Raw genomic sequence first — 26,357 nt, forward strand, 5'->3', positions numbered from 1 at the left:
ATTACTATTGAGTGCCTATCATTGCTATCACTACTCACGCCTGTCCTTTCAGCACATCACCTCTATACTATCGTATACAACCTATCACTCCAGGAACATCTTAACTGAGTGCCTGTATATTTGCATGCTGAGGCAGGCTGGGCCACAATGATGAGTCTGGAGAGTTGGATATGGTAATTCAACACATCTCTGCACGACTACTGAGTGGAAATTCTGCAGCTGCATATCCATTTCACTAAACAAACGCCGTGCGTTACAATTAGAAGGTAGTAATAGTAGATGAGACAAGGTATTGGAAGGCAGTAATAGTAGATGAGACAAGGTATTAGAAGGCAGTAATAGTAGATGAGACAAGGTATTAGAAGGCAGTAATAGTAGATGAGACAAGGTATTAGAAGGTAGTAATAGTAGATGAGACAAGGTATTAGAAGGCAGTAATAGTAGATGAGACAAGGTATTAGAAGGCAGTATAGTAGATGAGACAAGGTATTAGAAGGCAGTAATAGTAGATGAGACAAGGTATTAGAAGGCAGTATAGTAGATGAGACAAGGTATTAGAAGGAGGTAATAGTAGATGAGACAAGGTATTAGAAGGCAGTAATAGTAGATGAGACAAGGTATTAGAAGGCAGTAATAGTAGATGAGACAAGGTATTGGAAGGCAGTAATAGTAGATGAGACAAGGTATTAGAAGGCAGTAATAGTAGATGAGACAAGGTATTAGAAGGCAGTAATAGTAGATGAGACAAGGTATTAGAAGGCAGTAATAGTAGATGAGACAAGGTATTAGAAGGCAGTAATAGTAGATGAGACAAGGTATTAGAAGGTAGTAATAGTAGATGAGACAAGGTATTAGAAGGCAGTAATAGTAGATGAGACAAGGTATTAGAAGGCAGTAATAGTAGATGAGACAAGGTATAAGAAGGTAATAAAAGTAGATGAGACAAGGTATTGGAAGGCAGTAATAGTAAATGAGGCAGGTTATTATTATGAGGTAGTAATAGTAGAGGAGGCATTGTATTAGAAGTTAGTAAAAGTAGATGAGACAAGGTATTAGAAGGTAGTAAAAGTAGATGAGACAAGGTATTAGAAGGTAGTAAAAGTAGATAAGGAAGGGTGTTAGAAGGTAGTAAAATGAGGTGTTCATACATATTGCTGTTTGATACCAATATATTTAGTAAATTTCAGTAATGTATTGATTGATTTAAATCAGTCCGTCGCTCTGTAAAATATACAGCTTGTACTGCGCCTCATCTGTAGTAAGCCTCACATCGCACAGATTACACACTACATTATTTCATTGTTGCTGAGCTTAGCCGTTGTGTCTGTGCAAACGTTAATAGAAGCAGATGAGTATTTGATGCACTCGGCATTTATCTTTTCTTCCAGCTGTGATTACTTATTCATCAATTTATATCTCACGTGCTGCAGCCCCTGGCTGAGAATTAAGCAAATATATTACCCCGGAAAGGGCAGAAGCGGCCTGGGGCTTGGTGCCCTTTACCACCACAACTGACCCATTTATTAAACTCGCTGGAAACCTTTATTGATTTTCCTCGTATTTGTAGCTGACACAAGTCTATATATTACATGACCTTTCCATTCCATTTACTCTTCCCTTTACCGTCTTGTTGTACAGGAGAATTGAAAACATTAGAAAGAGAGAGAGAGTGGGAGGAAGTGCGTTCTCGGGGCCATCGCAGCCCTGGCCTCAGCATTCACTGATAACGTTCAGTTTATTTTGCTAGATAATGAATAAAACTACAATCAGTCACAGCTCCGATAGCATTTGGAGATAAAAAAATATTATAATGCAAATATTTATGTGTAAAGTAATGTGTGTTTAGATACATTGGATATGTGTCAGTGTGTGTATGTCAGTGACCAAACAAAGTTCCCTGTGTTTATCATTTTATTAATGGCAGAGGGTTCAGTTCTATACATTTGCAAATATGTTTGAAAACCACAATATCGATCTAGCTATCCAGCTTTCTTCTCTTTCTTCTCTTTCTTTCTTCTCTTTCTTTATTTCTTTCGTTCTTCTCTTTCTTTCTTCTCTTTCTTTCTTTCTTTCTTTCTTTCTTTCTTTCTTCTCTTTCTTTCTTCTCTTTCTTTCTTTTTCTTTCTTTCTTTCTTTTCTTTCTTTCTTCTCTTTCTTTCTTCTCTTCCTTTCTTCTCTTTCTTTCTTCTCTTTCTTTCTTCTCTTTCTTTCTTTTCTCTTTCTTTCTTCTCTTTCTTTCTTCTCTTTCTTTCTTCTCTTTCTTTCTTCCTTTCTTTCTTTCTTCTCTTTCTTTCTTCTCTTTCTTCCCTTTCTTTCTTCTCTTTCTTTCTTCTCCTTTCTTTCTTCTCCTTTCTTTCTTTTCTTTCTTTCTTTTCTTTCTTTCTTCTCTTTCTTTCTTCTCTTTCTTTCTTCTCTTTCCTCTCTTTCTTTCTTCTCTTTCTTTCTTCTCTTTCTTCTCTTTCTTCTCTTTCTTTCTTTTCTTTCTTCTCTTTCTTTCTTTTCTTTCTTTTCTTTCTTTTCTTTCTTTCTTTCTTTCTTTCTTTCTTTCTTTCTTTCTTTCTTTCTTTCTTTCTTTCTTTCTTTCTCTCTTTCTCTCTTTCTTTCTTTCTCTCTTTCTCTCTTTCTTTCTTTCTTTCTTTCTTTCTTTCTTTCTTTCTTTCTTTCTTTCTTTCTTTCTTTCTCTCTCTCTTTCTTTCTTTCTTTCTTTCTTTCTTTCTTTCTTTCTTTCTTTCTTTCTTTCTTCTCTTTCTTTCTTTCTTCTCTTTCTTTCTTTCTTCTCTTTCTTTCTTTCTTTATTTCTTTCTTTCTTTATTTCTTTCTTTCTTTCTTTCTTCTCTCACTTTCTCTCAGTCTCGCTATCATTTCATCCACATAGTGAATTTTGTGCCTTCCAGGATGATCCTGAAGGAGAGTGGATTGTCGCGGTACCTGCACTCGGCGGTTGTCATCAGTGGCGCTATGTTGGTATTCGGTGGGAACACCCATAATGACACATCACTCAGTAACGGCGCCAAGTGCTTCTCAGCTGACTTTCTGGCTTACGACATTGGTGAGTCTGTATCTTAAATATAGTTTAATGATAAAGTGTAAATGTATAGCCATAGCTTTTTTGTAATTTTCCTTTTTTTTTCATTTTGTGGTCTTTGTCCCTGCTGGGGAGATTCACCTTCTAAACACTCTTCAGAAGCTCCTTCTGAAGAAGCCCTTATGGGCATTACGTGCAAAGACGGTGTTATCACGCTATCTGGCACGTTTCTCTAGCGAACTTTGCAAAGTGGAGTGGCTTACATGACATTGAGGGCTGGCTGAGTATTGCATTGACCATTTATTTCTGTAGATGCTGTCACTGAATTAGATGTTTTTTTTAATATTATCATTATATAAATGCAATATATGGCGTGATAGGGATATATTAAACATTACAACCCCGATCCATACAACACAGGCTGTACACCATCTTTGACTGTAGGAGAAGGAAGGAGAGGAAAGAAGTAGCTGATTTGTCACATAAGGCTTATTACCTTATGTATTGAGGTGAGCATTTAGCACATCCTTAGGGGTAACGAGTGAGAAGAAGCACCCCATATTCTACACGGTGTTAGGTGGAGGCAACACTTTATAGAAGAAGATCACAGTTATTCTGCAACACAATTGATTTGTGTTTTTTTGGACACTTTTAAGCACTTTATAAGGATTCATTATTTTAGGCACTGAGCACTTTATTGTCACCCTCACAATTTTGTGGTTTTTAGCTTTGACGTATGTATTTTGTTTTAAGAGTAATTTGTTTATATATATAAATTCTGAAGACACTTATGCACTTTATATGTTAGATATTGAAGAGATTTTGGTATTTGATGATTTTATATTTATTTATTCAGAAACACATTTGTATATATTGGTAACTGACACATGGATGTGGTTGAGCACTATCACAGTAATTGAACACTTGTTTGGTTGGTGTTCTCTGATCAGGTATTAGACTAGGTGCGTTACTTCCCTGAAGCGCGGTACCCCACCCCCTATAGTATATACTTCACACTGTATGGTCTACAGTACCGGTACACGCAGCATCTAGGAAGTGTACACTAGATTTTCTCCAGACAGCGCAAGACTCATACCAATACATATAATTGCAACAGTAAGCACTACTGTTTGCGGTCTCTGTTTCCTTATACTTGTACTTGGATCCTTGGAGTGAGATAAATTATCCCTTTGCTGCCATCGTGGCTTACGTCTTCTGAATACTGCTGCGGAAGACTGTTAACCCTTTCATATGTCAAGCACTTCTCGACCTTCTATAATTTGAGAAGTCTAAGGCTCAGTTCACACTGCTGCAACCTTTGGTGAGACTTTGCCATGAGTCTTCCTGGGGACTTGAGTACTACTTTGAGGCACAATTCTGATAGAAGTCGCCTTGAAGTAGTACAGGAACATTTTCTAAAGTTGGAGCGACTTCAGTAATGCTAATTAAGACCGCTCTCAGTGACTGACATGGGATTTCACATGTCATACTACTTGGGGTCTTACGAATCGGATCCCAAGTTGCGGCAGGGTGAGCGGAGTCTAATTTTGGGGTGAGCAGTTTGTGTTGCACGAGGTGGAGGGGACAGTTTGTGGTGGCTTTAGATTTTGTGTTGAAAAGAAAATCACCCAGTGGACTTTTTGATATACTGCAGTACAATTTTACACCTGGGGACATTCACTATTGGTGCACACAGTTTATTTTGCACATTTTGTATATTTTTTTTATTTGGATTAAAGGACATTATTTTATGATTATAAGTCGTATACATTCGTGTTGAACATTGTGTTGCTGATTTTGATTCATATTTTAAAGGCACATACAGTAATTATACACAGGGTGGATTGATATCATATTTTTTTATGTGTGTTATTATTATTTAGGTTTATGCAAGTGTATAGTTTTTGATTCGGTGCCAAAATGTATTTATTTTTTAAAACACTTGTTAAGTGCTGGCTGGCTTTTTTCATACAGGATTTTAGGTGGGGTTGTGCACACAATTGTTTTTGAGTTTATTACAATTCACTATTGTCCCCAGGATAGAAAGTGGTGGAAAATCCGAAATTTTACAGTTGTCACCAGAACAGGAGAAATACAATTCTAATAGATACTCCTCTTCTTCTCATTTCCTGCTCTATCCATAAAGTTTTGGCTACCGGTAGATTCTAATCGTCATTTGCTGTACTTGATGATGACATATAACACAATATTCTTGCTAATTCTGCCATTCAGTGGAACAAAGGTTTTGCTTTTTGTAAACTTTCCTTTATTCCTGAATTTTGATTTTCACCTGCGTATATTTCCCATGACAGGTGCTCATTATCCATGAGAAGTAACCATTTTACTGTTCAGCTTACAAGAATAGAAACACTCTCTAGTTTAATGGTTTTAAATATGAACGGAACTGAATGCTAAAAAATATATTTAGCATTTTGATTTTTCAACAAAGGGAACCTGTCATTTACCCATAACAAAATATAGTTCATATTTATAAGTCTTTCATTTGCTTGACCAGTTTGTATGAAGACATAACATTTTCTGACTGTTAGTCAGGTCTTTATGGTTAAAGGTGTTTTTTTTTTTTTTTTTATAGTTAAAAGAAATTGGAGCCAGTTCTTCCAAGATTTCAGTTTTCATTCTATCGCCTACTGTAGATGTGCTCCTTCCACTGGATCACAATTGGCTTTTTATCATGTGCGATGATAGATGGTCCAGGCCATGGTCCCCTTTGAGCAGGGGTGTTGATAAACCTAGCTCAACCACCTTCTTCATTTCTATTCATATCATACCTAACAGCTATAAATTGATGCAATTTATGTAGCTTTAGGTACGCCATACGTTGTGAAAATTCTCTAGATTCTCCTATCAACACAGACAGTGGCGATGTGGGAATCCCTCCTGATGAGCTATTGTCTTCTGCTGGCGAAGGAGCTGCCCCCGCCGGGAGAAGACAGTGATTATTGCTAGTGGCTATATCAGCCACTAGCGATAATCACAAGTAAAATATGGCAGGCTAGTTGTACCCATTCAACCTGTCCATACATGGTTCGAATCTTGGTCGGTTCAGAAGGAACCGTCTATGGCCGGCATTTAGACATCTCAGAGGTAATTTGAGGGTAGAATTGGGCTTTAAGGTTACAGCTAAAAATAACTAACTATGCTCAGCATATTCCACTTTTTTGTTACAGATTAAAGATGGTTGCTATTTGTAATGTAAAGAATAATTCTCACTTTAAATTTTTTGTGGTGTTCTGTGTCCTTAGGGGTACTGTCCCATGTTCCTACATGGTTTGGAAACTCCGTAACAAAGTCAGAAAAGGCTATCATCCAGATGATTACGAAGCTGATAGCAAGTCAAAATTTACAAATAGACTTGTTCACACCAGTTCCATTGGTATAGCATTAGGCAGTATTGACCAATGCATAAAGAAGACAAAAAAGTCTTGCTTTGCATGTTCACACCAACGTGCTGCCATGAATGTGTGTTGCAATAATATACTACAGGCATCGAAAAGAAATGAAAAAAAAACAAACAAAAAAAAAATGCATTAAAACGAACCATTGCAGAGTATGTTCACACCACACAGCAGCACATATGTATTATTTGCTGTGTGCTGCCTTGTGGTCTGAGCTAGCCCCAATACGTTGAATACGAAATACTTAAATGTCTTTTCCCCAACCCTGTTTACCCAGTGTAGGTCATAATCCCTGTAATCTTGTATTTTATTTTTCTACAGTGCTCACCTTGTAATCAAATCAGCATCTAGTTGGCCACTTGTCGGCAGCCGTAGTCGTTGCGGTACCAGCAAGTCCCCTGCGCACTGATAGGCATGTAATTGACACGTGCCAGCGGCGGCGAACAATGGAGCACTTGATTCCGAGCGCCTGGACATTGTTCGCCTGTGCAAAATTACCTGGCAATTCCAGGCTTTGAGATCGTCTATCTATTGCAAATAAAAGCTTAATGATATTTTTCTTTTCACAGCTTTTGGGGCTTTTGCGCTATTGTACAGTTTCATTTTCTCTTTTCTGGAGCTTTTTCTCGCATCGGGAAAGAGGATGTAATAACTGTGTTTAGCGAGCACTCTAAGGCTGATTAACAGAGAGCGGCAATGCCTGCCCGCGCCGCTCACACACAACCGGACGCTTGAGTTTGCCGTAATCAAAACGTTTCAGCTAATTTCTCTCTGTCTTCTTTCTGTGAAGAGGATTCTATTGGCTAAGAGGCCCCATTCTTTTCCAAATGCATTCGTGTTTTGCAGCGCGTGTTACTAATCAATCGCAAATACTTAATAATGGGCCATTTGGTTCCATTAAGGCCACATGTGTCTTTGAAAGGCCAGAGCTTGTTTTTCTCACTCAGAGCTGCCTTGTCATACATACAACTCTTTTTAGATGCTGATGCCGGGACATTCATGTTTGAGAAGCGCACAATGAAGCACTGGTTTCTGTACTGGCAAATAAAACCGTTTATTTTGTCCAATTGTGTGCATGAAAATGGAGCTCGTTTTCCATCGCTTTTAGAAGTAGTGTTAGTGCAAGGCTGTAATGTGCCTCTGAAAGAACCAGTAAATTACATCGTTTTTGATTAGCACTAATACTGGACTAGTATTTTATGTACACTCATAAAATGCAGGACAAAGTGTAGAAATTCTTCTGGGTTTTGTTTGTGAAAAACAAGGTAAAAGAAATGATTCATATGTGAGGATGGGGGGAAAACTCCTCAAGGCAGCCTTTGCATCAAAACACATTAATAAAGCTTGTGTGTGTATTATTGTTGGTTTTAAAGCCTCTGCTCCAGCTAAGCTGTAGTTTGTTTTTAGTTCTGGGTTGCGTGGATATGTGTTAGAACTCCTGTTAGTTTTTTTTTTTTGAATGCCTTTGTTCCAACTTTTTATGTGTCATCATTTCCTGTTACTATTATGGTACCATTTTGGATCCTAAGAGTGGCTGAGTGTCCCAGGGGCAGAGTGTGGCCGGGTACGAAGGGACAGAGTGTGGCAGCATTTCATGAGGATAGAGTGTGGCAAGGCGCGAAGGGGATAGAGTGTGGCAAAGCGCGAAGGGGGACTGAGTGTGGCAGGGCGTCACGGGGACAGAGTGTGGCAGGGCGTTACGGGAACAGGGTGTGGCAGGGCGTCATGGGGACGGAGTTTGGCAGGGCGTCACGGGGACAGAGTGTGGCAGGGCGTCACGGGAACAGAGTGTGGCAGGGCGTCACGGGAACAGGGTGTGGCAGGGCGTCACGGGAACAGGGTGTGGCAGGGTGTCACGGGGACGGAGTGTGGCAGGGCGTCACGGGGACGGAGTGTGGCAGGGCGTCACGGGGACGGAGTGTGGCAGGGCGTCACGGGGACGGAGTGTGGCAGGGTGTCAAGTGAAGATGTGTTAAAACTGCTATTGAGTTGTTTTGCTTTTTTCCCAACTTTCTATGTCTTGATCATTTCCTGTTACTTCCTATAATGGTGACACTCTGGCTCTTAAGGACGAAGTGTGGCTAAGTATCCCAGGGACATCCCGGGTGCGAAGTGGACGGAACGTGGCAGGGTCCGAAGGGGGCGGAGTGTGGCAGGGCTTCACGGGGATAGAGTGCAGCAGGGTGTGAAGGAGATGGAGTTTTGTAGGATGCCAAGAGGGTGGAGTGCCGCAAAGTGTCATTGGGACCAATTTCCTCAGAATTGGTCCTGCCTTCATAGCGGCAGGGTACGAAGGGGACGGAGTGTGGCAGGGCGTCACGGGGACGGAGTGTGGCAGGGCGTCACGGGAACGGAGTGTGGCAGGGCGTCACGGGGTCGGAGTGTGGCAGGGCGTCACGGGAACGGAGTGCCGCAGTGTGCGAAGGAGATGGAGTTTGGTAGGATGTGAAAAGGGTGGTGTCCGGCAAAGTGTCATTGGGACAGGTTATACCAATACTAACCCATATGCCCATCAGAATTGGTCTTGCCTTCATTGCGGCAGGGGACGGAGTGTCGTAGGGTGTCACTGGGACAGAACGTGGCAGGGCGTCACAGGGACGGACTGTGGCAGGGTGAACTAACCCATATGCCCACCAGAATGGGTCTAGGCTTCATTGCGGCAGAGTACAAAGGGGACAGTGTGCAGCAGGGCCTTACAGGGATAAAGTGCAACAGGATGCCATGGGGAGGGAGTGCGGCAGTGTGCGAAGGAGATGGAGTGTGGCAGGATGTCAAAGAGACAGACTGTGGCAGGTGGCTTAGTGTGGCAAAGTGTCATGGGGACAGAATACACCAATGCTAACCCTTATGCCCATCAAAATTGGCCTTACCTTCCAGAACAAAAAAAAAATGGCTGGTTCTCCATCCAAAAATGCTTACTGTGCCAGGAACACACAAGTTTTTTTTTTTTCAAAAACTAACCGAATGTCAGTGTTGTGTGATCATCTTCTCAGAAGTTGATCAACGTCAGACCTTAATAGCCAAAGATGAAATGCATGCACCTTTAATCACGTCTTCACAGTTTTACAACTTTATTAATATGTAAATGTAACTTTGTTGTTTAATATCCCTTTATCCTTCTTCTGGAGCATTTAAATTCACATACTTTAGTATAACAGGGATTTCCTCTTTTAAAATTCATGATTTATCTCTTGATGAATACAGTTCTATCGTAGTTATCATTTAGACATAAAATACCTTCTTTTGTCTTTAATTCCACTTATGTTATCTGGTGCTGAACAAGTAGTGGGAGTCAAGCGGTTTGTGTTCTTGAAATGGAACTTCAATAATGGCTTAAAGTAAAAATAAAAAGTCAATGTTTAAAAGTGTGCAGAAATCATCCTCATGTGTAGGGGTCCTTACGACGTCTACTTGGAAATTTCTCAGTCCCAAAGATTTGGACACCCAGTAGGTGACTGGGAGTCTCCCTCAGTGGCAGATAATAATTGCAGTAGCAGAGTGTTGTAAGGTCTCAATATTGTCCTAGAGGAGGAAGTTGGTGCATGGCTAGACGGCACATAGACACACACAGCTTGGCTTAGGATCGGACGGGACCATGCACACACATGTGCCTCCTTAGCACCCAGCTTGCTACAGGAGGCATCCAAAAGAGGGGAGGATCCTACAGTACTGATGGGGACTGCTAGAAGAGGATAAAAGTGAGGTTTCTGTGCAACAAGGTAATGGTTCTTTTTTATTTTATGTTTTTGATTTTTTTTTTTACTTCAAATTTCACTTTAAAATTAGGCCAGGTCGCAAAGCCTGTGAATGATCAACAGGTTCTGTAAGACTTTAGTCTGTTTGCACCAGTCTGGATCAATCCTACTTCTTATAGACAAATATGTATACAGCGCTATATAAAATCAAACAAAGTGACAATGTGCATCATATAAATGAATAAACTCGCTTACAGTGCAATATATATATATTCCTCTTAGGTGCAATATATAATGTCCATAAAGTGCATTCAAAGTAAAGTGCATAAGAGTCCACTAAAATATAAATATAACCGTGGTTTAGAATTCAATAAAGTGCTTGATAGATGTTTCCATATAAAAGTGCAAGTGACACCACCACCGTTTAGCCACCAGATGGCCTCTCACCTCACTGAAGCATTAAACCAGCATTGAATCCTCAATAAAAAATGCCACTTCCTGGATCGATCTCTCACCATCCCATGGACATGATATGTGAATAAAGATAATGAGGCATCTAAGTTTACACTGCTATTATCCTTTAATTGATTCACATTCAAAGTAGAATTGCACTCACATGAATCGGCCCAATGGGCTTGTGCGGACCGTACACGCCAAAAACAGTAGCTGTCGGGAGCCGTGCTGGTGCGTCGCCGCTCGTCCGTCCAGGTCTCCGTCCCCTATACGCGTGGTGTCTTACGCTTTCGCATCACGACTTCCTCAGTAGGGGGTCCTACTTCTTAGTTATATCTGCCTGGAGCTCTAAATTCAGTCTGTATCTGTTCAGATCATCTGCCTGCTGTCAGTGTTACTTGGCCCAGCTGCCTGGAATCTGTACCCAACCAGTGTCTGCCCTGCCTGCTTGCGAGCTGTCACTGCCAGACTTTTTCATGAGTTGCACCCTGTTGCATTAGCTTCATTTTATCTGCATTATCATCAGTGAAGATCTGATGCTCTTGGGTCATGCTTTGGAGGAATCTGCACCCACAGCTGACATAATACACTTACAAATTGTGACACCTCTATTCGCTAACTCAAGTATTAAAAGTCTATCTAAACCCAAAGCTTATTTCCTTAGTTTTGGATGGCGAAGGGAAAGATTCAAACCCTGTCTGTTTTCCCTGAGAGAGTACACCTTTTCTTTTTTTTTATCATGAGGACCATTGTCAGAGAGAGTGAACCCATATCCTTTCACTTCCTGTTTTGTCTAAAGAACAGGAAGTGAATTGAAATCTCCCCAATTGTGCACAGATGGCAAAAAAAAAAAAAACTTACAAGGGTTTTAACCACTTTACCACCGGAGGATTTTGCTGTCTTCCGTCCAGGCCACTTTTTGCGATTCGGCGCTGTGCGACTTCAACTGACAATTGCGCGGGCGTGCGACGCCGTACCCAAACGAAATTTACGTCCTTTTTTTCTCACAAATAGAGCTTTCTTTTGGTGGTATTTGATCACCTGTGCGATATTTACTTTTTGCGCTATAAACAAAAAAAGAGCGTTTATTTTGAAAAAATAACAATATTTTTAACATTTTTTTTATATGAAATTCCCCCCAAAAAAGATGTAAAAAACAATTTTTTTAAAAATGTTTGGCCAATTTGTTTTCTGCTACCTATGTTTGGTAAAAAAAATCGCAATAAGCGTATTTTGATTGGTTTGCACAAAAGTTATTGCGTTTACTAACAAAGGGAAAGATTTCTGTCATTTTTGGTGTTTTTTTTTTAACGCGTAATGGCGGCGATCTGCGATTTTTTTTTTGCGGGACTGCGACATTGCGGCGGACAGATCGGACCCTTGACTGACATTTTTGACACTTTTGGGGGTACCAGTGACATTACTGCAGTAATCAGTGCTATATATATGCACTGTTACTGTAAAAATGACACTGGCAGGGAAGGGGTTAATTTTATTGGAGAGGGAGGGGTTAATGTATGCCTGGTGCTTACTGACGTGTGGGGGGGGAGGTGACTGAGTGAGACATGGACAGATCGGATGTCCAGCTATGCTGAACAGTCCGATCTGTCACTCCCTGTCACTATGGAGATCCGCCCGCTGTGTTTACACACAGCGGGCGGATCTCCAGACTCGATCCCCGACGATCGGGTAAGAGCAGCGGCGATCGCTGCTGCTCCTCCCCTGGCCCGACTCCCGCTGTGAATGAAAACAGCGGGAGCGAGCCTCCGGCGGCGCGCAAGCGCCGCCCAGAAGGGGGAGTGTCTGACGACGTAGTACTACGTCGTCAGACGATAACGAGCCACTCTGCCGCAGTAATATTACTGTGAGCAGTCGTAAAGTGGTTAAATATTACTTTCTGCTTTAAAAAAAAAAAGAAAAAGGTTTTGCTTTAGAAAGCTTTTAAAACACATATGGCCTAACAAGCAAACCCACCGTGTTTCACAGGCTTTTACCTTTAAAAAGTTGTTAGATAGTAAAGGCGATACTTTTTTAACTGTCTCTAGTTACTATATTTGTGCAGGTCTGGAGTAATCCGGTTAAAAAGTCCTGAGATGATAACTGTCAGGACACAAATATTCTGAAATTTCCTTCCCATCAGATGGAAAATAAGTTCCCATTTACTTCAGGTTTGATTAACACAGAAAGTGACCTTCCATGCGGTGGGATCCGGCCAGCATTGAGGGAGCCAGCGGGATGTTCCAGGAGCAGATGTCTTGCTCAGGTGGACATAGATGGCCGGAGGTGCTTTGATCGATGCGCAAGGTGAAAAATAAGCTAGAACTGGGTCAGCACTCTGTGTCATCCCACCGGTTATTAATGGATATTAAATTAAAGATCAATTCCTACAAAGGCATGCTGAAGTACTTAAAATGCCAGGTTAAAACCTGTTTGTATTTGGGAGATAAAAATCACGTTCCATCAATAAAATAGCTCAGAGCTTTAAAAGAAAACTATCCCATCTTTAGCAAGGTTCAGCTACCATGGAGATTGGACAGCAGAGCAGCCATAAGGTACAATACAAACCAACTAGAAAATTAGGTAGATCTAAAACAAAACTAAATTCCCATATAAGCTTTAACATGGCACTGTAATTTTTAAATGTAATTTTCATTCTTTTTTTCTAATTTGCAGCTTTTATTAAGAAAATATTAGGTGATCCTGTAATGAAGGTCTTTGTGCAGGTATTTCCTGTTATGGGGTGACAACTGTCTCCTGTTTGGGCTCCTTTGTTGTCACCCTGTTAAATATACCTTGGTGTGTGCCTACACACATTGCACAGACTTGGTCCGCAGTTGACACTTGCCGAACCTAATCCAGAGCAATGATGTGCAGCCAACATTAAAGCAATGCATGCAGATAGGAATTGGCTGGAGGAGATTAGCAGCATCGAGATCAGAAAAAGAGGAAAAACGGGTTAAAAAAGGATTCTAAAAGAGGAAAAAAAGGCAATTGTTTGATACACAGTGCAAACTAAATGTAATTTAGTTAGGCCCCCTATACAGATAGGCAGTGTGCTGCAGTTTCATGCGCATGTTAATGCAAATCTCCCCTCTCATTCCACTGATTAGAGGACGTAGTTGTCCGTCAATGTGAAGAACAGTGAGAACATTCCAGAAACAAATAGAGCTGCTACCCCATCATACGCTTTGTTAATTCAAAATTTTCCAAAACGTTAACGGGAAAGCTAGGCGCTGCCACGCTGCGCTCAGATGTCCTGGAAGCTGCAGCGTAGAGCGGTCCTGTCCAGGCTGGAAGCCACGGCGTGTTAATGGATGGACAATTGCAGGAACAGCTGTGAACATTTGTTTTTATACTGTTTTATATGGTTATTTTATGTCAGTGAGAGAATAAAAGAAGGATATTTAATCCAGGAATATGATCTCCCCCACCAGAACAATTGTTAGCCCCCACTCAGGGATAATGCCAGATGACTTCCAGAATGTTATAAAATAAGGACACTTTCTGCCTGAAAAATAAAATATTTAGTGAGGGTTAAATGTGCGGTCATTGGATGGATCCAGTATGGCAGATGTACAGTGTGTTGTAATGTTGTGAACTGTCCGATTCTTTTGGATGACAGTTTTCACTTGTTTTTCCCAATGAAAGTTCTTGGTGATTACAATTATGCTGTGTAAACAAGATGGTTATCTGCAAGAAAAGGGAGTTGAACTAGGTTATCAGCAAGAAAAGAGAGTAAAATTTCTCTTTATCTACGGACACAGCGATCCATTAGTCCTGACTACAGGGTTATATCGCCTTCTGCAGGAATAGGACTGGGCAGAACAAAAAACTTGGGGACGCCCATGGGCTGTCCTTAGCTGGTATATAACCCCCTCTCTGCTATAGGCATTCAGTTTGTTTCTGTCTAGTTTGGAGAGAAGACCTAGACTCCCTGCTGGGATCTTTTGGTCCTAGCAATTTTGGCTTTTTTCTCCTTCCATGCATCTTTTTTTTTTTCTCCTGGGAGATCTACAATCAACTGCAGGGCTGGGTGACGGGCTGTATAATCTATATCCAGTGTGGTCACCCCAGTCTGGTTAGCGAGCATCTGCAGACCACAGCTACGCGCTAGGTCGGCTGCAACATAGCCTCAACCGACAGAGGCTGGCCCACAAGTTAAACGTCTCGCAGGGTCGCATACTGGTCCGAGTGACAGCGTCCCCCTTGCCGACAACCCCCCATTTCTGTGGCGAGAGGTTCTGTCTGGAGTGATACCCACATCATGGAGAGGTGAGTAAATTCCCACCTCTCCTCCTTTGTGTGGGGTAGGGTGGACGCAGGTACCCTCCAGGGATGGTCAGGCCTGCCTGCAGGTTTTCTTCTCCCATCCTAATCCCTCAGTTAAGCTGGGCCTTTTTTCCATCCCCCCTCTGTGAATGTTCCCCGGGGGCTCGTGGAAGACGGCCGGAGCCACGTGGTGGTGCCTGGGCTCCGGGACCCTCCTTTTCCTCTTCCTTCTCCCACATATAAAGACTGCTGGCACACATGTCAAGCTGCTTGGTCCAAACATACAGTGCTCCTATGGCTGGTAGTGGTGAGTTCTTGGGGGGTCCCTCTCTATCTCTGCTAGTAAGTGCCCTGTATGTGGGGGGGTTCATGGCAGTGTCAAATCGTTTTTGTTGCTTCGGAGTCTCCCTTATCCTTATCCCCTCATGAAGGCGCCAGGTCCCTTGGAAACCCCAGCTCCGATTGATGCACTGACGGCGGTCCTACAGTCCTTGGTATCCCAGGTGGAAGTGACGTGCGGGAAAAGGCCCAGAAGGAAGCCCCCCTCCCCCTTTTCCTGCTCAGTCTGTCTCATCTGGTGCCGCCGTGGATGTGGCCCATCCAGTGGTTCTTGATATCATGCTTCCTGATCTGTTTTATAGTGAGGATGACTCCTCCACGGTTGCAGCAAAGAATGAGCAAACACTGGTGGACGCACTTGTAACTGCAGTGCGTGAGACTTTAAAAATGGAGGGTGTGGCTAATGTGGCCACAGACCTAGCTGTCATTTTTAGTACACACAAGACGCCCCTAGGGCCGGCCTTTGGGGTGTGTGAGCTGTGCGCCCGCACAGGGCGCCATTAGCAACAGGGGCGCCATGCGGCCATCACAGCTCGCAGATGATCAAGTCGCACAGCAGGAGGTAAGCGGCAACCGCGGCCTGGACAGGGTTAACGCAGGTCGCGGCCGCCACTTACTTGCCGACGTGCAGCCGTGCCTCGGTTTCCTAGCTACAGGGCTGAACTGTGTATCTCACACGGCTCAGCCTCAGATCCGCCGTCACTGACAGATCCCTCCTCTCTGCAGGGATGCCAGAGCAGAAATTGTCAGCTCCTCCTCCTCCTCCCTCCCCTTCTCCTCCTCCTCCCGCCCTGCCCACACTCCCCGGGGATGTGTGGGTGGGAAGTTTAAAGAAAAATAGAAAAGCTACAGACAGCTTGTGCCTCCCTACTGAGGTAAGTAAACTCTCTGATGTAAGGGGGGGCTCTGTGTGGGGGGGGGTCTCTGATGTAAGGGGTGCTCTGTGTGGGGGTCTCTGATGTAAGGAGGGCTCTGTGGGGGTGTCTCTGATGTAAGAGGGGGCTCTGTGGGGGTCTCTGATGTAAGGGGGGCTCTGTGGGGGTCTCTAGTGTAAGGGGGTCTCTTGTGTAAGGGGGCTCTGTGAGGGTCTCTGGTGTAAGGGGGGCTCTGTGTGGGGGGTCTCTGATGTAGGGGGGGCTCTCTGATGTAAGGAGGGCTCTGTGGGGGGGTCTCTGATGTAAGAGGGGGCTCTGTGGGGGTCTCTGATGTAAGGGGGGCTCTGTGGGGGTCTCTAGTGTAAGGGGGTCTCTTGTGTAAGGCGGGGCTCTGTGAGGGTCTCTGGTGTAAGGGGGGCTCTGTGTGGGGGGTCTCTGATGTAGGGGGGCTCTCTGATGTAAGGAGGGCTCTGTGGGGGGGTCTCTGATGTAAGAGGGGGCTCTGTGGGGGTCTCTGATGTAAGGGGGTCTCTGTGGGGGTCTCTAGTGTAAGGGGGTCTCTTGTGTAAGGCGGGGCTCTGTGAGGGTCTCTGGTGTAAGGGGGGGCTCAGCATGGGGGGTCTCTGAAGTAAAGGGGGCTCTGTGGGGGGGTCTCTGATGTAAGAGGGGGCTCTGTTGGGGTCTCTGGTGTGAGGGTCTCGGGTGTAAGGGGGGCTCTGTGAGGGGGGTCTCTGTAAGGGGGGGCTCTGTGTGTGGGGTCTCTGATGTAAGGGGGGCTCTGTGGGGGGGTCTCTGATGTAAGAGGGGGCTCTGTGGGGGTCTCTGATGGAAGGGGAGTCTCTAATGTAAGGGGGTCTCTGTGTAAGAGGGGCTCTGTGAGGGTCTTTGATGTAAGGGGGGCTCTGTGGGGGTCTCTGATGTAGGGGGGGCTCTGTGTGTGGGGGTCTCTGATGTAAGGGGGGCTCTGTGTGGGGGGTCTCTGATGTAAGGAGGGCTCTGTGGGGGGTCTCTGATGTAAGGAGGGCTCTGTGGGGGGTCTCTGATGTAAGGGGGGCTCTGTGGGGGTCTCTAGTGTAAGGGGGGGCTCTGTGTGGGGGGTCTCTGTAAGGGGGGCTCTGTGGGGGTCTCTAGTGTAAGGGGGGGCTCTGTGTGGGGGGTCTCTGATGTAAGGGGGGCTCTGTGTGGGGGGGTCTCTGATGTAAGGGTGGATCTTTGTGGGGGGGCTCTGATGTAATGGGGGTCCCTGTGTGACGGGGTCTCTAATGTAAGGGGGGCTCTGTGAGGGGGTCTCTGATGTAAGGGGGCTCTGTGGGGGGGTCTCTGATGTAAGGGGGGGCTCTGTGTGTGGGGTCTCTGATGTAATGGGGGCTCTGTGGGGGGGGTCTCTGATGTAAGGGGGGCTCTGTGGGGGGGTCTTTGATGTAAGGGGAGTCTCTAATGTAAGGGGGTCTCTGGGGTTAAGAGGGGCCCTGTGAGGGTCTTTGATGTAAGGGGGGCTCTGTGAGGGTCTCTGATGTAAGGGGGGCTCTGTGAGGGTCTCTGATGTAAGGGGGGCCTCTGTGAGGGTCTCTGATGTAAGGGGGGCTCTGTGAGGGACTCTGATGTAAGGGGGTCTCTGTGAGGGTCTCTGATATAAGGGGGGCTTTGTGTGGGGTGTCTCTAATGTAAGGGGGGCTCTGTGTGGGAGGGCTCTCTGATTTAAGCGGGGCTCTGTGTGGGGGGGTCTCTGATGTAATGGGGGCTCTGTGTGGGGGGTTTCTGATGTAAGGGGGGCTCTGTGTGGGGGGGTCTCTGATGTAAGGGGAGCTCTGTGGGGGGGTCTCTGATGTAAGGGGGGCTCTGTGTGGGGGGTCTCTGATGTAAGGGTGGATCTTTGTGGGGGGGGCTCTGATGTAATGGGGGTCCCTGTGTGACGGGGTCTCTGATGTAAGGGGGGCTCTGTGAGGGGGTCTCTGATGTAAGGGGGCTCTGTGGGGGGGTCTCTGATGTAAGGGGGGGCTCTGTGTGTGGGGTCTCTGATGTAATGGGGGCTCTGTGGGGGGGGTCTCTGATGTAAGGGGGGCTCTGTGGGGGGGTCTTTGATGTAAGGGGAGTCTCTAATGTAAGGGGGTCTCTGGGGTTAAGAGGGGCTCTGTGAGGGTCTTTGATGTAAGGGGGGCTCTGTGAGGGTCTCTGATGTAAGGGGGGCTCTGTGAGGGTCTCTGATGTAAGGGGGGCCTCTGTGAGGGTCTCTGATGTAAGGGGGGCTCTGTGAGGGACTCTGATGTAAGGGGGTCTCTGTGAGGGTCTCTGATGTAAGGGGGGCTTTGTGTGGGGTGTCTCTAATGTAAGGGGGGCTCTGTGTGGGAGGGCTCTCTGATGTAAGCGGGGCTCTGTGTGGGGGGGGGGGGGGTCTCTGATGTAATGGGGGCTCTGTGTGGGGGGTTTCTGATGTAAGGGGGGCTCTGTGTGGGGGGGTCTCTGATGTAAGGGGAGCTCTGTGGGGGGGTCTCTGATGTAAGGGGGGCTCTGTGGGGGTCTCTAGTGTAAGGGGATCTCTGATGTAAGGGGGGCTCTGTGAGGGTCTCTGATGTAATGGGGGCTCTGTGTGGGGGGGTCTCTGATGTAAGGGGGGCTCTGTGTAGGGGGTCTCTAATGTAAGGGGGGCTCTGTGTGGGGGGGCTCGCTGATGTAAGGGGGGATCTGTGTGGGGGGGTCTCTGATGTAAGTGGGGCTCTGTGGGGGGGGCTCTGTGGGGGTCTCTGATGTAAGGGGGGCTCTGTGTGGGTCTCTGATGTAACAGGGGGTCTCTAATGTAAGGGGGGCTAAGTTATTAGTGATCATAAAATAGAAAAGTCAAAATGCAAAAAAGGTGCAAGAAAATGTGGGGGGGGGGGGGCACACGCATGCGGTGGGGAACGCCACAGGATTAGCTCGCACAGGGCGCCTGAAAACCTAAGGCCAGCCCTGGACGCGGCCCGTACAGCTAAGGTATTTCCTTATCTGCCCTATTTTGACAGATTGGTTTATAAGAAGAGGGGGCAACCAAGGCAAACCTTTGTGGTCCCAAAAAAATGTTTTGTACTTGTCCTTTTGAGGAATCACTTTTAAAAAAGTGGACCAGTCCACTGATGGTGGACCCTCCTATTTCTAGGTTGAATAAAGCAACCATGATCCCAGTAGGGGATTTCCCCGTCCTTTAAAGACCCGGCCGATAGGAAAGCGGAGTTATGGCACGAATTATGTTTACAATGGCAGGTTCAGCATTGCCACTGGTCTTGGCTTCGGCCCTGGTGTCTCAGACCCTAACTGAATGGGCCAAATTCTTTGTGTCAGGGACTGGCTAATGAGCAGGTTCCCTCGTCTTATGTTGATCTGGCGGACCAGTTGGTCCAGGGGCAGCAGTTTATTTGTGATGCAGCTTTAAATGCGGCTCCAGTTCTCAGCTTCAGTGGTAGTGATTAGGTGTGTGCTGTGGCTTAAGAATTGGTCTGCAGACCCAGCCTCAAAGAAATCTCTCATTGATCTACCCTTTCAAGGTGATCGGGGCTGTTTGGGGCTACTCTGGGTGACATCATTAAGGGTCTCACGGGGGGGGGGGGGGAATACCTTCCTGCCACTGTCTAGGAAAGGGAAGGAGCCTTGTCGCAAATGTGGACCCTCCTTCTCAGCCCATAATATATTATTTTGTGGTTCTGGGACTGCAGATAAGGGAAATAGATCTTTCAAGTCTTCCCCAGGAGGATCCAAGCAACCTTGGTTTGTTAAGCCTGGAGCTGGCTTCTTCGGACCCATAGACAAGACTCCTTCAGCATGAAGGTCTCCCGTCACCCATAACTGGGGTGGGGGACATCTTCACTGGTTTCCGGCCTTGTGGACCTCCTTCCTGAGCGTCAAGGGGATCTACAAAATGATCCTTTTGGGGGTACTAAAGAAAGGGGGCAGAGTTTATTAGTTTTGGGGTTTTTAGGCCCTGAGTCTCCTAGTGCGGATATAATTCCTGAAAAGGTTCAGATGATGTCCGAAATACCCAATGTCCCCTCTATCCCCGTCCAGGCAATTGAATCACTTGGATCTGACACTGGATTTATTGTTAACCAGGGTGGTCCTTCTTTTGGTCAAACTTCTGGAACCACAGGCCATTATTCTCGGGCCGCAGACAGCCTTCTCTCCAACTTGCATACAGGTTCTGGGCCTGGTGGTGTCCACCTTCAAGACAGTTCCATTTGCAAAGGCCTGTATGTAGCTCCTTCAGCAGGGTCGGTACAACAGAAAACTGAGGTTCGTGGCGAGGTCATGGCTTCCTCTGGTAGACGCCACAGTCGTCCTTATACCTTCCTCTTCTCGAGCTTCTTCCCCAGTTCCTGCGAAGGTCTTCTGGTCATTTTGGGAGGGTCATAACTGTCCTTCTGCACTATCTTTCAGAGAGGACCAGTTGTTCCAAGGGCTGAGCTTCCATCCTGCTTTACAGTCGCTGGTTTTGAGGGCTTGGCTGTTGAAAGCCAGGTACTGAGGGATAGAGGTTTGTCTGGATCAGTGATCCCTACTATGTTGAAGGCGAGGGAGTCAACTTCTAGCAAGATATACCATTGTGCGTGGAAAGCGTACATTTCTTGGTGTGAGTCGATTGGCACTCATCCTTGCTCCTTTTTTGTGGCTCGGATCTTAGCCTTAGCAGAAGTTGGCCTTGAGTATCATCAAGGACCAGGTGTCTGCCTTAGCAATCTTCTTTCAGCGACCCCTAGCAATGCATTCTTTAGTTCGTACCTTCTTTCAGGGAGTTGGACATATGGTTCCGCCTGTACAGTCTCTTTTGCCACCGTGGGATTTAAACGTAATACTCTTGTTACTCCAGAAACCTCCACTTGAGAATAGTCGTGAGATTCCCTTGCCTATGTTGTCCTAGAAGGGGGCATTCTTGGTGGCTATTACATCGGCCCCTAGGGTGTTGGAGTTAGCAGCATTATCCTGTCGTAATCCCTGTTTGGTGGTTCTTCGTCCCTGTTCATTGTTCCTACCTAAGTTTGTCTCCGACTTCCATTTGAATGAGGACATTCTGTTGTCTTCCTTGTGTCCCAAGCCGGCTCATCCCAAAGAATTTGCTCTGCATACCTTGGATGTGGTTCGAGCAATTCGGGTGTATCTGGCATCCACGGAGTCCTTTCGGAGGTTAGATTGGCTTTTTGTGGTTACACAAGGACCAAGGAAAGGGCTGGCCGCTTCTTCGGCTGCCATCTCTAGATGTATCAGACTGTGACTGAGGCCTATTCTATTAAAGGTCGGGTTCCTCCTTTTCCTTTCACGGCGCATTCTACTCGGGCGCTTAGTACTTTCTGGGCCATCCATCATCGAGCGTCAATATCTCAGGTTTGCAAGGCGGCCACTTGGTTGTCGGTGCATATGTTCACCAAATTCTACAAAGTTGATATTTTGGCATCTGCGGATGCTTTTTTTGGCCGAATGGTTGTGCAGACTGCTGTTTAACCACTTCCCGTCCGCCCTATAGGCAAATGATGGCGGGAAGGTGGTTGCATTAGCATTATCCTGACCGGACGTCCTATGACGGCAACAGGACAATGTGCTCTGCGCGCTCCCTGGGGGGCGTGCAGAACGGTGATCAGTGCTGCGGTGTGTCACTGTGACACACCGCATCTCCGATCTCGGTAAAGAGCTTACAATTTCTTAAAGGCGGTTCTGAATGCAAAAGGGGGTCCAACCTGGTACTAGCAAGGTACTACCTAATAAAGTGTGTGTGTGTGTGTATATATATATATATATATATATATATATGTGTGTGTGTGTGTGTGTGTATATGTGTATATATATATATGAAGTAGTGAGTGTACAGCTTGTATAACAGTGTAAATTTGCTGTCCCCTCAAAAGAATTCCACACACAGCATTAATGTCTAAACCGCTGGCAACAAAAGTGAACCAGGACAGGTTCCACTCAGAACAGGCCTCGCCATGGTCGACCAAAGCAGTTGAGTGCACGTGCTCAGCATCATATCCAGAGGTTGTCTTTGGGAAATAGACGCATGAGTGCTGCCAGCATTGCTGCACAGGTTGAAGGGGTGGGGGGTCAGCCTGTCAGTGCTCAGACCATATGCCGCACACTGCATCAAATTGGTCTGCATGGCTGTCATCCCAGAAGGAAGCCTCTTCTAAAGATGATGCACAAGAAGGACATGTGTGTGTGTGGATGCAACCAGGTAAGGAGTACAAGACAAGTGTGTCTTGCCTACAGTCAAGCATGGTGGTGGGAGTTTCATGGTCTGGGGCTGCATAAGTGCTGCCGACACTGGGAAGCTACAGTACATTGAGGGAACCATGAATGCCAACATGTCCTGTGACATACTTAAGCACAGCATGATCCCCTCCCTCCTGAGACTGGGCCGCAGGGCAGTATTCCAACATGTGAACGACCCCAAACACACCTCCAAGACGACCGCTGCCTTGCTAAAGAAGCTGAGGGTAAAGGTAATGGACTGGCCAAGCATGTCTCCAGACCGAAACCCTATTGAGCATCTGTGAGGCACCCTCAAATGAAAGGTGGAGGAGCACAAGGTCTCTAATGGCGCTTTTCCACTGCATGGAACCGTACCGGTTCGGCACGCTTTTGTGCTTTTCCACTGCTGGTACCGCATGGTATAGGATCGGAACGGTTCGGTACGGTACGGTATAGGTTTGCTTTTCCACTGCATGGAACCGAACGGTATGGTACGGTACGGCTCTGAAAAAACAGTACCTACTCGATTGTGGTTCCAACAGGTACCAAACTGGTACCATATCCCACAATCCTTTGCATGCAGTCACTACTAGCCACTGATTGGTCAGAGAATCCCACCCTCCCCGTTGTTATCCCACCCACTTAACTTAGTACTACTTTAGTGGAAAAGAAAACCTGTACCGAACCGTTCCGACACTATACCATGTGGTACCAGCAGTGGAAAAGCCAACCGGGCCAAGCAGGGCCGAGTAGAGCCGAGCCGGTACGAGCCGGTACTTGCAGTGGAAAAGTGCCATAACATCCACCAGCTCTGTGATGTCATCATGGAGGAGTGGAAAAGGACTCATGTGGCAACCTGTGAAGCTCTGGTGAACTCAATGCCCAAGAGGGCTAGGACGGTGCTGGAAAATAATGCTGGCCACACAAAATGACACTTTGGGCCCAATTTGGACATTGTCACTTAGGGTGTACTTACTTTTGTTGCCAGCGGTTTAGACAATAACTGGCTGTGTGTGGAGTTATTTTGAGGGGACAGAAAATGTACACTGTTATACAAGTTGTACACTCACTACTTTACATTGTAGCAAAGTGTAATTTTTTTCAGTGTTGTCACATTAAAAGATATAATAAAATATTTACAAAAATATGAGGGGTGTACTCACTTTTGTGAGAAACTGTATATATACAGTGTGTGTGTGTATGTATGTATGTATGTATGTACTGATGGGGTGGCACTGATGGGGTGGAACTGATGGGGTGGCACTGATGGGGTGGCACTAATATGCGGCACTGATGGGCACTGATATGTGGCACTGATGGGTTGCACTGATATGCAGCATTGGTGTGCACTGATAGGCGGCACTGATAGGTGGCACTGATGGGCACTGTTATGTGGCACTGGTGGGCAATAATGGGCTTTGGTGGGCGGCACTGATAGATGGCAATGATGGGCACTGGAGGGCAGCACTGATGGGGGGGGCACTGGTGGGCTCCCTGAGCCCTGATTGCCATCCCTGGTGGCCATGGTGGGCATCCCTGGGGTCATGGGTGGGCATCCCTGGGGTCATGGGTGAGCATCCCTGGTGGTTCTAGTGGCACCCCCCCCCCCCAAGGGTCTGCACTTGTAATCAATGCTCTGATTACCAATGCAGACCTTTCCCCCCTCTGTCAGGAGAGCCGCAGATCGGCTCTCCTCTACTCGTGCCTGTCAGGTACAAACTGAGGAAAGCCGATGAACCGAACTTCCTATTTACTATGTGACCAGCCGTGATTGGACACAGCTGCTCACATGGTAAGAGCCTACATCAGTAGGCTCTTTACCGAGATCGGAGATGCGGTGTGTCAGAGTGACACACCGCAGCACCGATTGCCGCTCTGCGCATTATCCTGCCGCCGTCATTTGATGGCGTGTCAGGATAATACAACCACCTTCCCGCCGTCATTTCCCTATAGGGCTGGCGGGAAGTGGTTAAATAGTTTGTTTGGACCAAGTTAGTCATCCTACTGCAGAAACACAGCGCTGTATATTGTATGTAGCTCAGGGTTACATACAGTTTTGTACAGCACACACAGCTGTTGTTATTGAGAGCGATGGCTCGGCAGGAGCGATTCCTGCATCAACACTGTCTGTGTTGATGGGGGAATCAAGCTAATTTCTTACCTGCAACTTGTGAATGCAGGAAATAAATTTCCAACCAGGTACTCTGAGTTTGTATGCTCTCCCTAGTTTTGTGTGGATTTTCTAACACATTATGTAGAAGAGGAAAAATGTAGATTAGTCAGTATCCACATAGCTTTACTTGAAAGACTGTAGTGAGGACATTGGGGCTAAGCTCCTCTGGTTCCCGTGACTAGACAATGTTCTCTGTACAGCGCTGGAGAATATATTAGAGCACTATAACTGTGAAATAATAATGGTGTGTGACTGCAGTGGAATATTAGAGTGTAAGCGTCTGGTGCAGAGACTGTATGAGGGGCCTAGTACTCTTTGTACAGCACTGCAGAATATGTCAATGCTATATAAATGTATAATAATAATAATAATAATGCTCCTTTGGTGCAGAGACTGATGTGTTCAACTATGATGTAGTGTTCTCTATAGCAGTATTGAATATGTCAGAGTCATACATAGTCAAAGACAATATTTTTACAAATAATCCTCAAATGCATAAGAAAGGATTTCCGGAGCACGATGAGTTATCTGAGGAAGGTAGGACTCACTGCTCTGTAAATTTTACCTAAAGCAGGCTCTACCCAAAAGGGGAAGCTTTGCTTATCTGCTTCCTCTCCCCCTCCGGTGCCACATTTGGCACTTTTCAGGGGGAAGCAGTTACCTGGTTTTGAATGCACGTGCAGTAGGGAACCGGCTGTGAAGCCGCAGGGCTTCACTCCCGGTTTTCCTTACAAGCAATAGCAGCGGTAGCATCCGAAGACCGATGGAAAAATCAGCTGGGATGAAGACACCATGGGATACTTGGACAGGTAAGTGTCCTAATATTAAAAGTCTGCAGCTACAGGATTTGTAGATGCTGACTTTTAATTGTTTCTGAAGGAGCCTTGAGCTCCTCTTTAAACGTCCTCAGAACCCTAAACCAGCAGTTGATCCACAGGAAGTGTGCTCCGGTCTGCTGTAAAACAGAAAAATGTCCTTTCTGATTCCTAAAGGCAATCCTATACTCACTGGATCAATAATCTACAGTATTATTGCTAATAAATATTAATAGTCAATATATTTTGTGCACTTTATAATACATCAAGCCTTTTTGAATGGATCTACAGTGTTGGCTTCAACTACCTCCTGGGAACGGTTTTACAGCTCTTACTTGAAAGAAGCCTTTCTGCATGCGGAATTTAAAACCTCTTTTCTCTCAGGCACCCACATTTTAATATACAGTGACCTTAAAGTGTCATTCCAGTAAGTACAGACTAAAAAATGTACATACATATATAGACAGCAAAACACTTGTTTGGTGCTGTCATTGAGGCTCCAGTGTCCATGTAGCTGACCCTTTGCCTGGGAGCCTGGAAAGTGCTTTGTTGCCCATCTTTGTATTATTGGCACTGTGAGTGATGATGTTAGGGTGATAACCTTCTTCCATCTTCCCATAAAGCCACTATTAGGGAGATATTGATTCCTCTGGCTGCTTTCTGTGGCATCGATGCTTTAATTGCTGAAGCAGACTTGATGCTGGATCCGGGATGGAGACAAGTCTGGAGATCGATGGGGGTCCTCGTGTTTCACAGACTGAGGTGTATGGCGCAGTCAATGAAACAGATAGACTAGTCAGTTAGTTGTTTCTCAGAGGAGCTGTGCCGGGCTTGTCACATCGGACAGGCTCGCCTAGAGGAGTGTTTGGAACCTGGAGCGATAATGATCTGCACAGTCCAAATTCTTCTGCAACAAGATGTGCCGTCCGATAGCAGTGTCTGGGGACTGCTAATGTGCAGTCAACTCTTCGGGGCCTTGGGGAAGAGAACAAGATATACTTAACCATAACAGCCAATCAAGTTTCCTCTTTTAAACTGTTGTGAGCTAATAAAAGGAGGGATCAGGTTGCTATGGGTTGCTGCAGTTTTT

At 45.7% G+C, this 26,357-nt stretch overlaps 1 protein-coding gene across 1 annotated transcript in view; it reads left to right on the forward strand.

Moving 5' to 3' along the window:
• The window catches only part of ATRNL1 (attractin like 1), a 1,075,574-nt gene that overhangs the window by 299,320 nt on the left and 749,897 nt on the right, over positions 1-26,357 (forward strand). The window contains exon 10 of the mRNA XM_082267948.1: positions 2,895-3,049. Within this exon, the coding sequence (XP_082124074.1) occupies positions 2,895-3,049 (155 nt within the window). The remainder of the gene's footprint in view (positions 1-2,894; positions 3,050-26,357) is intronic.

This window comes from Pelophylax lessonae, assembly GCF_965119305.1.
Source record: "Pelophylax lessonae genome assembly, chromosome: 9".
Lineage (NCBI taxonomy): Eukaryota > Metazoa > Chordata > Amphibia > Anura > Ranidae > Pelophylax > Pelophylax lessonae.